Source organism: Carlito syrichta, unplaced genomic scaffold, assembly GCF_000164805.1.
Source record: "Carlito syrichta isolate Samal-C Ts95f unplaced genomic scaffold, Tarsius_syrichta-2.0.1 Scaffold126448, whole genome shotgun sequence".
In the NCBI taxonomy this organism is placed as follows: Eukaryota; Metazoa; Chordata; class Mammalia; order Primates; family Tarsiidae; genus Carlito; species Carlito syrichta.
In genome coordinates this window covers 767959-783049 of record NW_007070544.1, presented here as the reverse complement: position 1 = coordinate 783049, position 15091 = coordinate 767959, and the positions used below count along the sequence as shown (strand labels likewise).

The 15091-nt window shown below is 39.2% G+C and overlaps 1 protein-coding gene across 3 annotated transcripts in view; it reads right to left on the bottom strand.

Moving 5' to 3' along the window:
- Positions 1–15091, bottom strand: part of NALCN (sodium leak channel, non-selective) — a 363914-nt gene that overhangs the window by 6318 nt on the left and 342505 nt on the right. For 2 of the 3 annotated variants that reach the window (XM_008048630.2, XM_021707824.1), the window contains 7 exons: positions 14181–14249; positions 12843–12991; positions 11623–11716; positions 5566–5698; positions 4733–4848; positions 2748–2905; positions 1067–1217 (listed from right to left, as the gene is read on the bottom strand). In XM_008048630.2, the coding sequence (XP_008046821.1) occupies positions 1067–1217; positions 2748–2905; positions 4733–4848; positions 5566–5698; positions 11623–11716; positions 12843–12991; positions 14181–14249 (870 nt within the window). The remainder of the gene's footprint in view (positions 1–1066; positions 1218–2747; positions 2906–4732; positions 4849–5565; positions 5699–11622; positions 11717–12842; positions 12992–14180; positions 14250–15091) is intronic. The other variant, XM_008048631.2, reaches the window with a different exon arrangement.

Genomic DNA, 15091 nt, shown 5'->3' with positions numbered 1-15091 from the left:
AATAAATAAAAAAAATTAGCTGGGAATGATGGCGCATTCCTGTAGTTCCAGCAACTTGGGAGGCTGAGGCAGAAGAATCGCCTGAGTCCAGCAGGTTGAGGCTGCAGTGGCCGTGAGCATGCCAATGCACTCCAGTCTGGGCAACAGAATGAGACTCCAGTTCAAAAAAAAAAAGTCAAGTAGGGCTCGGTGGCTCAGCCTGTAATCCCGCGCCTTTGGGAGGCTGAGGTGAATGGATTGCCTGAGCCCGCGGGTTCGAGACCCGCCTGGGCAGCCAGACCTCATCTCTACAATAAACCAAAAAATCAGCCGGGCGTGGTAGTGCATGCCTGTAATTCCGGCTATTCGGAAGGCTGAGGCGGAAGGATCTCCGGAGCCCAGCTGGCAAGGCTGCGGTGGCCAGGAGCGGCCACTGCACTCCAGTCTGGGTGACCGAGTGAGACTCCAACTCAAAAAAGAAAAAAAAAGTCAAAATCATTCATAAAAGCAATTATCTAATAAGAACACTTGCTGCAAACACAGTCTATGCCAATGCGATATACATTCATTAATTTGAGTTAGAGAATCTTAAAAACTTATAATTTAGGCAGCAGGAAACAGATCATTAAACTCCCAGGAGAGGTGGTCTTTGTAAAGACCAAACAACATTATCAACTGTATGTTGGAATTTTTGGCAGCAATTTAAAAGTAGTTTTGTAAATTCAGTCACCAATCAATATGTAGATAATTTTGGAATCTTGTACAGTTAAGTTTAACAAATAGAGACTGCAAATATCCTAACATCAACAAACTGCTTTTTAAGCCTTCAAGTTATATTATGAAAATGGGATTCCACAGAAACTTCTTATGGACTCTGGTAAAAGGGGTAGGGCTGAATGTGGACCGGAACTAATGTTTGCAGCATCATCTGATCACCTTGAGTGGAAGAACTGGATGTAGTTTAAAGAGACAGAAGGTTAGTTGCGGAAGGAGTTCACACCTTGTTGGTGAAGCTCTCTTCTTCCATCCTTCCTCCCTTGAGTGAGGAGGGGGAAAAACCCGACCCACGCACTTGTCCCTCACTCACAGCTCTGATGCGTTTCAAGCACTTCTTCAGCCACATGCGGATGGTCTGCTTGGCCACCTCCTCCTCTATGGTGTACTCGAGCTGCTCCCTCGCCAGGAGCTCTTCCAGCTGCAGGCTTTTCCGGATGTCCACGGAACGGTAAGAGAGCATGCTGGTGAGGGAAACACAACAGCAATCGCAGGTAGGCCTGATTCGTCTGAGAGGGAGACTCATAGATGCTTCAAAGTCCAAAGAGGACATCACTCCGTTCAGCGAGTATAGCATTTTGACACCACCCCTTGGCGACCTGGGAGACTTGGACTGATCCTGTCCCCTCTCTGTGTCTCCTTTATGCCTCTGTAAAATGGGGGTAGCTATGGTACCTCCCTTATAAGTGATTAAGTGAGTTAAAATCTATGAGGGCCTTAGAGCAGTAAGTACCACTTAAGCAAATGCTCATAAAACAAAAGACTCATGATAGGTTGCGATATCCATTGTCAGTTGCATAAAGACTTCAGACTTTCCCTGAAGGAAGGAAAAAAAGAAGGAAGACTGCTCCCCCATGCTTTCTTCACACTTGGAGACGCTTAAAATGTCTGGTTGTACATCATATACACACCTTCCATTTTCCTCTCTGTTCATCTCATTTGTCCTTCTGTATCTTCTTTTGATTTTTTTTTTTTTTTAATAAAGAGGGTCTTGCTCTGTCACCCAAGGTAGAGTGCAGTACTGCCATTATAGCTCACTGCAGCCTCAAACTCCTAGGCTCAAGTGATCCTCCTCTCTCAACCTCCCGAGTAGTTGGAACTTCAGGCATATACCACCACACTCAGCTAATTTTTTATTTTTTATTTTTGTAGAGATGGTGTCTTGCTATGTTGTCCAGGCTGGTCTCAAACTCCTGGACTTAAGCAATCCTCTTGCCTTGGCCTCTCAAAGGTCTGGAATTAACATTGGCAGCAAACCATCAGAAGCCAGGGGAGAGGCCCAGAGCAGATTCTTCCTCACAGCCCTCAGAAGGAACCAGCCCTGTCACCACCTTGATCTGACTTCCAGCCTCAGGACCTGTGAGAGAAATCATTCTGTTGTTTAAGCACCCGATTCATGGTACTAAGTGACAGGAGCCTTGGGAAACGAATATAGAAACCTCTCAGAGAGAAGGAGAGGCAGAGACAGCTTGATTCATTGCCCTGTCTGGGTGCTCATGAAATGTCTGGAAAACGTGGTGTTTTAAGCAACGAGGGGGCGACCATCAGCGAGCAGGCCAGGCAAATTCTTGTTAGACTCGTCCAAGTGAGAAGATCAGGAGTTTAGTCCCAGATTCGCCACAGAGCCCAGTAGCCACGAACCAGTCACTTAACTCTTCCAGGACAGATTCTTCATCACAGTGAAAGGGTAGGACTATGGTCCCACCCAGGTCCTTCCACCTCTCCACTTAGGGGAGCTCCTCAGTTGGGAAGGATGCCTGCTAGGATGTCACCTCTCCTATGTGAGGCACCAACATGGAAATGCACATTACAGGATACTTCTTGCCTGGGAAGTGTGACCCTGCTTCATAACCACGGCAGACAAGGCATTTTAGGTTATAGACATGGTTGTTAATTATACTTCAAAGGCCTTTAGCGATCACAGCTTTGGTTTTTGGACTCCGGTTTTCACAGTTCAGCCCTGTGACACTGAGCTGTGAAAAGCTGCCTCGTACCTCAGGACATCATGGAAAGTGACGTCACCGCCATTGTGCAGCCTCTCCATCTCATAGCACATGTGCTTGAACAAAAGTTTATCTTTGTCGAGGTCCACCTCCAGCCTCCCACGCAGCAGCCTCAGCAGGAACTTGACGCGGAACGTGGGAATCACTCCCTGGTGGGGGCAGAGGACAACAATCAGTAAATCATCATTAAGCTGTAGTGACTTGCTTGAGTTTCTAGAAGAGGAAAAAGAAAAGCGCTATTTTTCAAAAGATAGCATAGTTAGCACCAGATTTGAAGCCTCCCTGGGATTATGTGTGCTAAGAAAAGCATGAGACAAAAAACTGAGCAATTGATTTCTGCTGCTGCATCTCTGGTTCTGTAACACAGAAAATATGCAGCATTTGGAGTGGAAAGCTCACCCTCTGCTTCCCAGAACCCAATCCTTGCTTTACCAGGCTTATGGACTCCAGCAGTTCATCCCATGGATTCAGCCCACTCCCCACTGCCACACTTGCTCAGTGGGTTAGTAATGCGTTATCACAAAACAACAACAATACACACATGAATAAAATTCTCTGGTCCTTAATCAGGATTCCAGGAGCTTCCTGACATTTATTGCAAGTTGTTTTCCCGTGACAGACAATTCCTTTTCAGGTCTTCTCCATGTTTAGAGAAACTACAGATGAGAGAATTGGACTCCCAACTCTGTCCTCTTCCCTGAGACTCTAAAAGGTATTGGAATCTTCCAGGCAACCCAACCTGCCACACCAGCCCTGATTATGTCTTTGAATGAAAGCACTGGGCAGGAACACTGGTGATTCATGAATTCCTGTCAGTAACTAACATCTGGGTGTGACATGTGGTGTGGTTTCATGTGTACATTAGATGGCAGATATGAGTGGATTTGCTGGGATGAAAAAGTTAGGCCAGATCCCCCACACTCAGGTCACTGTCTTGGAAGGAAAACTCAGACCCTGGGTGGGTTGGGAGGTACCAAGGAGGGAGATAGCAAAGTGAGGTGAGGGCATACACTGCCTGTGCAGGCCCTGGCTCGAATCCAGGACCCCTCACTTAAGATGTTTGCACTGGTTCTTTGGTCTCTGTATTTTGTCAACTCTTTCGGAAATTATGTTTGGATCTTCCTCTAGATCTTCCCATGGCTGGGTCACATATCACAGGCAGACCTTCATGGCTGTCCCCACCGGAGTAGTCTGTCCTGACCCCAACTACTCTCTACTGTTTTACCTTCTTCTAAGTGTTTATAACCTCTTAAAATACTGCTGCTAATAATATTACGATTTCACTTTTTTTACCTCCACCTACTAAAATGTAATCTCTGTGAGTGCAGGGTCATTTCCATCTTGTTCATTGCTATGTCCTCAGTGCCTGGAACTGTGTCTGAGTGTTTGCTAGAAGGAGGAAGAGAGAAGAGGAAAAAGAGGAGGAGAAGGGAAAAGAGAAGAAGAACAAAGAGGAAGAGGGGGAGGAGGACAAGACAAGAGAGAAGAAAGTGCTCCTGTTTTGACTAATTCTAGGAAATCTTGGGTAAGATTTATGGTAAAACATTCAAATAATAACCTCAAAATCATTTAAAGTAACTATTCATACTTTCAAATACCACTTCAGTAATTCCTTTGTACTTTTAATCAGGACTACTGCTTGAGTTTGAGGCAATCATGAAGATGTAATATACTGTCCCTTTGGCCATTTCAGTTTCACCCCTTCTCCTGTCTTGAGCCCAAGGTTGATTCTTTTCCTTGTTGAACTTCTGAAGAAGAGGATGCTCCGGGTTGAAAAGGCCATGAAGAAGAACTATTCTGTCCCTCTTCCTTCCTTGTATATTCTGCTGAATTGTCAGAGACAGATTTCTGCAACTCACCAATGGCCATTCAAAATTAAATCTATGTCAACCGCCAGCCTCAAAACCATATAAGTGTTTGAGATATGTCAGTAAGTGTCTTTGAGGTGGGACATAAAACACAATCCACTCTCTTACCTCTCTTTTATCATCCACCATATTCCATATGATTTGAAAGTGGCGAAGATCGTTATAACTTAAAAGCTGGTCCTCCTCAGTGGAATAAAACAAGGAGAAATTCTCCACAATGATGGCTTTAAAGAGAGAGAGAGCGAGAGAGAGAGAGAGAGAGAGAGAGAGAGAGAGAGAGAGAGAGAGAGAAAGATCCAAAAGTTAGACAATTATGCTAATCTGTTATTTTTCAGAAAAAGTAAAACATCTATTATTAACAATGAACTTTATCACCTACATCATAAGCCAAATTATTAAAATGCTTTGACTATGGATTCCAAGTTGGCATGTTTTATACTTGGACCAAGCTATTTATCCAGCGCCTGGCTTTCCAAAACATGAGGGTCATGAGTATAAACACACATTCTGTGTATGTAGATATTCATGCCAGCTGGCTTTAACTCTTAGTTGAGAGTCCCAGGGCGGTTTTTAAAGGTCAAATTGAGTTCTGGGTGGCCCTACAGCTGGGTGAATAACATACACCTTTCAAAAACATAAATGTGATATTTCAAGGCTACAAAGGTAGCCCTCCCTGATATTTGTTCAACTCAATCCGTGAGAAGAGCCCTTTTGAAATTAACGATCATAATAGATAGTGCAACTCCTAAAATTGCAATCAGCTGTCATTTACATGCCTTTCAAAGGTCTTTTCAGCTTCTGAATTGAGAGGCAACAATTTATAATTAATGCCATGAAACACCAGCCCCAAGCAATCCAGGATAATTACTCGAAAATTATACATAATTATCTAAGTACCTGAGTTTGAAGAGATTAAAAAATATTCAACGAACATCACTTACCTACAAGCAGATTTAGCATGATGTAGGCAATGATGACATAAAATGAACAGAAATACATAAGTGCTCCAGCGTAATTTCCACAGTCTGTTGCCCAGTATGTAAATTCATCGGGAGTACAAAAAGGAGGCTGGACCTATGGGGCAGTGGGACGGAAGAGGGAGGACAGGATGAGAATAGAGAAGAATACAGATTGCAGCTAACTGCCTTCAGTTAGTAAATATATTTCTAACCCTATAGAGTATAATCAACTTCAAAGTCATCTTTTAAAAGCCACATACATTGGCTACATCATCTGCAGCAAAAATCAAAAAGAATATTTCATTCATGCTAGGCTTTTAGTCTTGTAGAATCCCAAGTTCATTGCCATTTTTAAAAGCACAATGGAAATGAACTGGTTTCCTCCACTAGACATTTCTTCTGCAAACTCCACTAGATCCAGTGACAAGTAGCCACTATGATGCAAACTATAGAGAATCAAATAAAAAGACATTTAAATTTTTTTCTCTGACTTAATAATGGGTTATGATTTAGAAATGTAGACTATACAGGCATACCTCAGAGATATTGCTGGTTTGATTCCAGACCACTGCATTATAGCAAATGTCACAAAAAAGCGAGTCACATGAATGTAATTGTTTCCCAGCCCATATGAAAGGTGTGTTTACACTATACTGTAGTGTATTAAGTATGCAATAGTATTATGTCAGAAAAAACAATGTACATACTTTAACACAAAATATTTTATTGCTAAAACATGCTAATCATCATCTGAGCCTTCCATGAGTTGCAATATTTTTGCTGATAGAGGGTTTTGCCTCACTGTTGATGGGTGGTGGCTTCAGGTTAGTGTGGCTGTGGCCATTTCTTAAAATAAGATAACAGTGAAGTCAGAGTCTTCTTTTTACCAAAGATTTCTCTGTAGTATGAGATGCTGTTTGATAGCATTTTGCCCATGGTGGAATTTCTTTCAAAATTGGAGTCCACCCTCTCGAATCTTGAGGCTGATTTATCAACTAAATTTAGGTAATATTGTCAATACTATGTTGTCATTACCACAATGTTTATAGCATCTTCATCAGAAGTAGATTCCATCTCAAGAAACAACTCTTTGCTCATCTATATTAACAACTCTACATCTGTTCAAATGTTCAAATATTTTCATAAGATTTCAGCAATTCAATTATATCTTCAGGCTTCACTTCTAATTCTAGTTCTCTTGCTATTTATGTTGCATCTGTAGTAACTTCTTCCACTTCAATATTGAACCTCTCAAAGTCATCCATGAGGGTGGAAATCATCTTCCTCCAATCCCTGGTAATGTGAATATTTTGACATCCTCCCATGAATCACAAATGTTCTTAATGTCATCTAGAATGATGAATCCTTTACAGAAAGTTTTTATTTACTTTTCCCAGACCCATCAGTAAAATCATTATTATGGCAGAGATAGCCTTATAAATATAATGTATTTCTTAAATAATAATACTTGAAAGTCCAAATGATTCCCTGATCCATGGGCAACAGAATGGAGGTTGTATTAACGAGCATGAAAACATTATTCTCTTTGTACACCTCCATCAGAGTTCTTAGATGAGTTAGTTAGTTCTTAGGTGCATTGTTAATAAACAGTAATATTTGAAAAGAAATCATTTTTCTGAGCAGTGGATCTCAATAGTGGACTTAAAACATTCAGTAAACCACACTGTAAACAGCTGTGCCACCATCCAGGCTTTATTGTTCCATTTATGGAATATAGGCAGAATAGATTTAGCATAATTCATAACAACCCTAGATTGTCAGAATGATAAATGAACACTGATTTCAACTTAAAGTCAACAGTTGCATTAGCCCCTAAAGAGAGTCAGCCTGTCTTTTGAAGCTTTGAAGCCAGGCATTGCCTTCTCTCTAGTTTTGAAAATCCTAGATCTTCTTTCTATGTTGAAAATCTGTTGCTTAGTGTGACCACCTTCATTAATGATCTCAGAAAGACGTTCTGCTTAGCTTCTGACTTCCTGGCAGATCCCATGCCTTCGGGCTACTGTGGGTCGGGACAGAGAGATCTTCTGGGACGCTTGCTACAGCGTCTTCCTTGTACATTTATGTTATAGAGATGGCTTCTTTTCTTAGACCTCACGAACCACCCTCTGCTAGTTTTAAACTTTTCTTCCTCAGCTTGCTCACCTTTCTCAGCCATCACAGAATTGAAGAGAGTTAGGGCTTTGCTCTGAATTAGACTTTGGCTTAAGGGAATGTTGTGGTTGGTTTGATCTGTCCAGACCACTAAAACTTTTTCCATATCAGCACTAAAACTGTTTTGCTCTTATCAGTCATGTGTTCACTGGAATAGCACTTTTAATTCTTTTCATGAACTCTTCCTTTGCACAATCACAATTTGACTGATCCAACTCAGTCAACTAGCTATGGCCTAACTCAGCTTTCAACGTACCTTCCTCACTAAGCTTAATCATGACTAGCTTTTGATTTAAAGTGACAGATGTGTGACTCTTCCTTTCATGGAGGCCATTATAGGCCATTATAGGGGTTATTCGCTGACCTGATTTCAATATTGCTGTGTCTCAGAATAGAAAAGTGTTGGGAGCCAACATCTATAGCTACATGGCTGAGGCCTGTAAAGGCCCATCTGGAAGATCGCCTCTGACATAGGATATCAGTTATACCTATGATATTGGCGTGTGATTGGTGACCAGTGTGCATACATAGCAGTAAAACTTATAAGTGAATCTCAGTACACTTGATGGAAGGTGCATAGCAGAATTATTTTTCTCTGTCTTTCTAAGTTTCATTTCTTTCTAGATATTTTTTAACTTCTATTTCCTGGTAGACTGGGTAGTCCGCTCTTGTTCCCGAAAGCTGTTTCCCCTAGGGCTAAGATTAGAAACTAAATTACCATGATAGTTTTGTCGCCCTGCCCCTAGCCAGGTAGAACGTTTTCTTTTGTTTCGTTAATTACCGAAACTCTGTCTGCTTCAGCCCATGGCCGCCATCTTGGAAGCCCTGCATTTCCTTGTTCAAGAGTGTGACAGCTACTATTTGATTTTTAGAGTAGACTTGTTGGGATAAAATATATACATATACACTCATAGCTGCATAAATCTATGCTTGCTGTTTTGTTTCCTTTTGCTACATTATTCAAGTGTAATAGTTACTATACGATTTATAAAAGAATTAACGATAAGGTATTAGCTTAATAGGATATAGCATAGTATTAAAGTCCAATAACTAGATCATATGAAAATTAAAGTTTAGACATATGAAACATATGAATTATAGTAAAGTTTTGTAGTTTAAGAATAAGTTTTAACTGAGTTATAAGGCATTATGTTAAATCATAATAGGTTAATAGTATAACTGACAGTTAAGTCATTTAACTAAACTTATAGATTATAGTATAGTGTCAAGTTGATAATATTAATTGCTAAAAATATTAGGAGTCAGTGAACTTGGATTGAACCTAGAGTTAACTCAGGAAAGTTTTTTGTATTAATCAGGGTATAGAGCAAAGAGTATAATATGAATGATTCGTTGAACATTATGGAAAACACTTTGAACGATTTGTATTGAAATTGTGCACCTGTGACCTTGATGTAAGCACGGCAGGCATCATGGAATTTGAATTGTTTGCTTGGAAATTGCAGATCTCGTGGTGGTCTTGTGATGCATAGTTTGTAAAGCACGAAACTTTGTACGCCCCCAGTGAGTGATTATCACATTGCTGGAGGGTATAGAAAATGGTATATAAGTTGGAAAATGTTTGAATAAAATCGGCTCCAGTCCTGGCCAGACTGTTCCCAGAAGAACTGCCTCCAAGTGGTCTTCTCGCTGTCCAGATTCTCTGGTGCGGGTCCTAACCCACCCTTGGTCAGTGCTGGTCACCGACAGAAAAGTATGAGAAGAGGGAGAGAGTTGATGGTACAGCTGATGGTGGATCAGTCAGTACACTCAAGACACTTAAGTTCTCCATCTTTTATGTCATCCCAAAACAGTTGCAATTAAACATCAAAGAACTCTGATCATGGATCATCCTAACAGATATAGTAGTAATGAAAAAGCCTGAAATATTAAGTATTACCAAAAAGTGACATGGAGACAGGAAGTGAGCTGTTGGAAAATGGCACTGACAGACATACTCGATGTAGGGTTGCCATAAACCTTCAATTTGTAAAAATAAACCACTATATCTGCAAAGCACAATAAAGCAAAGCACAATAAAATGGGGTATGCCTGTACATAGCAAATTCACATTCATGCTGTCAAGAAATAATCCCCATTCCTGGAACACCCTGATTGGATGTTATGGAAGAGCACAAGACTTGGGTTATCACTCTTTAGAGGTCCAATACACTGTCAACATCTCTGAGAAAACTTCCTGGCTTCTTTTAGCTCTTTCTTCAATATTCCCAAATCATTTTGGCTCAAGAGACTGAGCTTCTGGCCTAACTCAGCTGTTGATACTTAATTTAGAATTTATATTTGCACTTTTATTTAGAAGTTATTTAGTTCTGCCTTGTGCTCTGTTTGATTTGGTAAACTCTGCCCTCACTCATTTATGCACAAAGTCCTGGAGCTGTGCTGGCTAGTTTTGTACCAACTGTGGGGAGGGACCAGTAAAAAAGACATAGACCAGGCATGTCCAGGCTGCATGTGGCCCAGGGCAGCTAGTAACGCGGCCCTACAAAATCTTTTTAACATCATGTGTTTTTTTAGTGTTTATTTTCTTTGTGACCCCATGTGTAGTTCCATTTTTTGAAGTTCAAAATTATGCCTTATTCATGATATTGCTTTTTTGTCAGCACATGCATTTGTGAATAGCTGTTTTCAATTATGAAGCACATGAAAAGCAAAATTCAAACAAACATTTCCGATGAGCACCTTGAGAACTCACTAAGAATTATGACCACTTCCATCAACCTATACATTGAAAAATTAGTTTTATAAAACAAAGGTCAAATTTTCCATTAGTTTTATATTGTTCTCATTTTTATAAACTTTATAATAAAAATATTTTTAAAAGACATCATTATGTATATACACTAACTATATTATATAATTTATGTGTGGCTCAAGATAATTCATCTTTACTTGATGTGGCCTAGGGAAGCCAAAAGGTTGGACACTCCTGACATAGACCCTGTTAACCTCATCCAACTGAAAGCCTAGCCCTGCACCATCCAATATGGTGGCTACTAGCTTACGTTTATGTTAATTAACATGAAATAAAATTAAACAAAATTAAACACATGATGTCAAAATTCAGTTCCTTAGCTGTGCTGGCCACATTTCAAGTACTCAACAAACACATGGGGGTAGCAGCTCCTGAATTGGGCAGCACGGATTTCCATCACTGCAAATATTTTTATGGGAGTGTCCTACAGCAATAAAGGTCTATCTTATGGCAAGAAAGAGATGAAATAAACTAATTTAAGCCAGCAATTCATGACAGTTGTGATACTTACTATAAAGGAGAAACACTATAAGAACATATAACCAGCAGTCTCAGTTTAAAGCAAAAGATGTGATGGAACAGATGTTTAAACTGAGACCAGAAGGATGATAGGTGTTGGGGAACTTGCCCAGAGAAGGCAGGACACCAGAGGAAGAGTAGCTATGAGCCTTTGACAGAGCTCCTTGAGGATGCCTGAAATAGTTAAAGACCTAGCACCCAGCATATGGTTCAGAACAAATCAGGGGTTCAGGGACTATCTATTTGTTGGATACATTAAATTAAAGAAGCGGATGCCCCCTGTTTGACTTTGACCATCAAAATATTAAAGATGGGAAGAAAAGAACAACACTCGCATAATGTATATTTGTTGAATAGAACTACAATAGCTCGAGTTGGGTTAATTAAATATTTTCCCCTGAACATTCACACACTGGAATGTAAAAGAACACACTTTTATGGACTAAAAGGCCAAGATATATATTTTGTGTAAAAAGTCTTGATGCTAACAAGAATGATATTGCCAATATTACACTGCCAAGGAGTTTTATGCTGGTTTTATGTCTAGGCATTGTTCACACTGAGGAGATATTTACCATACAGTCATGCATAATCTTGTTCCAGTCTTCACCAGTGACAATTCGAAATAGTACGGTAATAGCTTTGCCAGCTGAAGAAAAATTTGCATGTCTAATTAAAAAAAACAAACAAACAGTGTGAATAGAATGATTTTTCATGAAGTAGTATGGTTTGTCACCACCAAAACAGATAGATGTTTCAGCAAGTTTGGCTGCTAAATTACCTTTTCCAAAGATTATATCTTCTTATTTGTCTGTCATTTATATTTGCTCCCAGTATAGCTGTTTGAATACCCAACTCTAGCATGGCCACCAATTTCTCGCCATTCATCTCAAATGACTGAGCAAGGAATCTTGGCAACTAAATAATTCCTTCTTTCTCTTGGACTGTACTATAAAAAGTGCAGTAGCCATGTATAAAATAATAAATAATTGCTACAACAAGACATATTTCTACATACTTCATTATGTCAGGACTTTTTTCTTAAACTATGAAATTCTTCTGTAAAATTAAGAAGGTCTTTGAAAAAGGTTTTTCTTACTTCACAACCATTTTGGGGGCTCTAACTTCCTATATTTTGTTGGGGGGAAAAAAACAGCTGGGCTCGGTGTCAGCCTATAATCCCAGCACTTTGGGAGACTGAGGTGAGTGGATCGCCTGAGTCTGCAGGTTAAAGACCAGCCTGGGCAACTTGGTGAGACCTCATCTCTACAATAAATCAAAAATTAGCCTGGTGTGGTAGCATGCGCCCGTAATTCTGGCTGCTTAGAAGGCTGAGAGGGAAAGATTGCCTGAGCCAGCAGGTTGATGCTGGGGTGGCCGTTTGCATGCTACTGCACTGGGTGACAGAGTGAGATTCCAAATCAAAAACAAAAACAGAAACAAAAAAACCCAAAGCAATCTCAAAATTGTTTTGTCTAAAAATGATATACTATTTTTTGCCATATGTAGATAGAAAAAGTGTCAAAATTAGAAGTAGTTATTAGTGAGAGTTGGTGGTATTAAGGGTCCTTTTAGTTTTCTTTTATTTCTGAATTTCTAAAGTAAGCATCAATACCTTTTTCAATTGGAAAAATGTCACTTAAAATTTTATGTTTTATTTTATTTTAGCTTCCAACTGATTGTATCCCTTCCTCCTTCCCCAGTCTTTAGCAGACCAAAACATTTACTTTTATTTATGATTTTATTGCCAAAAATTTTGCTTGATAAGTGAATAGAAAGATAAATATACACCAACCTGTTAATGTTCTCTCCATATTTCACTGTACCAAATAAGACAACTCCAGCAAAAGCATAGCACAGCAGCAAAAGGAACATCCCTACTATGATAAAGAAGCTTTTGTACATGCTGACAACTACTGTTAAGAGGAGCATCTTTAGTGTTACCTGGAGACCGAGGTGGGGGCGGGGACAGGACAGAGGAAAGAGAGAGGGAGAGAATAGTCAATTTAAGCCATAGAAGACCTGGGTTTAAGCAGATTGGCCCAAGAGTGACTCTCAAGCATGTCACTTGAAAGTTATTATTTTCTGTCAGGTATTAAATTCGAACACTATTTCAAAAATCATCAGGCATCGAGAAACTCTATGAATACTTCAAACTGTTCAGTCTCTTCAGCCAAATTAATAAAGCAACAACCTAAGCTTAAAAAAAAAATCAATGGGTACATGTGCAGGTTTGTTACAAGGGAATATTGCATGATGGTGAGGACTGGGCCTCGACTGGACTGTCACCCAGTGGTGTGCCTGGTTCCCAATGGGTAGTTTTTCAAACTTTGTCCCCCTCCTCCCTCCTCTCTTAGGAGTCCCCAGTATCTATTATTGTTTTTATCTTTTTAAATTTTTATTTATTTATTTTTTAATATATTTATTTATTTATCTTATTTATTTTTAACCTTCCATTTTCTCTTCTTTCCCCGCTTATAGAGGACTACACATTTTTGACTATAGCAAGTAAACTTAGATTTCTTCTACAAACAGACTTCCACCAAAAAAAACCCTGTGGTATAATACTAAATAACCATCAGATATTAAATATATTGATTATGTGGCTATATGGAATGTATATATGCAATAAATATTTTATACATTCTATAAAAGAAAACGATTTTAAAGATGCAAAATATATATGAAATGTATGCATGAACATTGACAAAGAATGTAAAGAAATATGGGATAATGGAATCATGAAAATTGTTTAAAGATTATTTTTCTTTGCAGTAACGTTGCTTAACTTTATTAAAAATAAAAACAATAAAATAAAAACGAAGTAAGAAAGACCATTGGTTCTTGTCTTTATGGCTAATATATTATCCTTACTTGATGATTGAGTTTACTTAGTAAGAATAAAGAGTAAAGTAAAAGATATGGCAAGATATATGTCAAAAGATAACTATGCTGCTGATTCATTTTAATATTAATATTTATTCATTTCGGCTTATGATATCTGTAATTTGTTGACTACAGCCCTGGACATGAAATGAATGGTGATCATTTGGTTATAGCCTAACCAAATGATCACCATTCCTTTCTTCAATGTATATGTCACCTTTGATAGGATTCTGCACAAGGTACTTACATGCTTTCCACAGATAGAGAAAAACCTAAACACAATCACACAAGCGCCCATCATGTAGGTATATGCGTTCTGAAATTTAAACAGAAGACAGCCTCTCATAATTTGCACAAAAGATCTTGTTACAGTTCCCTTTTTCATTTAAAGTCTTCTGTGAAGAATACTGAATAATTAGTTTAATAAAATGTGAAAATTCCCATATGAAATTTATCTAAAAAAGGTGCTGAAAAGGTCACTGAGAAAACTCATGAATAAATATTATATGTAAAATTCAATCACAAGTGAAACTTCTGGTTCTGTTTTGCTCAGCTACATTTTGTATTTGAAATTTATTTTGCATAAAATAGTGACCAGCTCCTTAGTGGACAGGGTGCAAAAAACAATGTGACAAAAGAAAGTCAAGTGAGATGACAAATAAAGGAATCCTGGCAAAGAGAAAAGGTTGACATTGGAGAAGATTGCCAAAGTCTTTTCTCTCTGAAGGTCTCTGGAGAGCTCTGATGAACAAGAGCATGTTCATTAATCTGAGCTGACTTCAGAGAAGTCCTCCTTGCTCAGGAAAACATCCAGCTCTTTCTTCAAGTGGGTGATTAGCAGAAAGAGATGAATGTACTTTATGAATAAGAAAGTTTCATTTGAGAAACCAAGATCCCACCAGCTGTAACTACAATAACAACCTTGACATTGAGCCAATGCCAAAGTGTGATTATTCTTGAGGAGGCTTGCCTGGCTAAATGGCAACAGTCACATATGGGGCCCTGGGATAGGGTTCCAGTGAGACCCTTGAGAAGTCTAAGTAAATAAGTGCATGCACATAGTATCTTTGGATGGGGAAGCTTTCTTCTTTGTAGTCTGCTACAAAATATGGTGGAGAATGAGCATCCTTCCAAGACCACACAGGTTCTTGGAGAAGA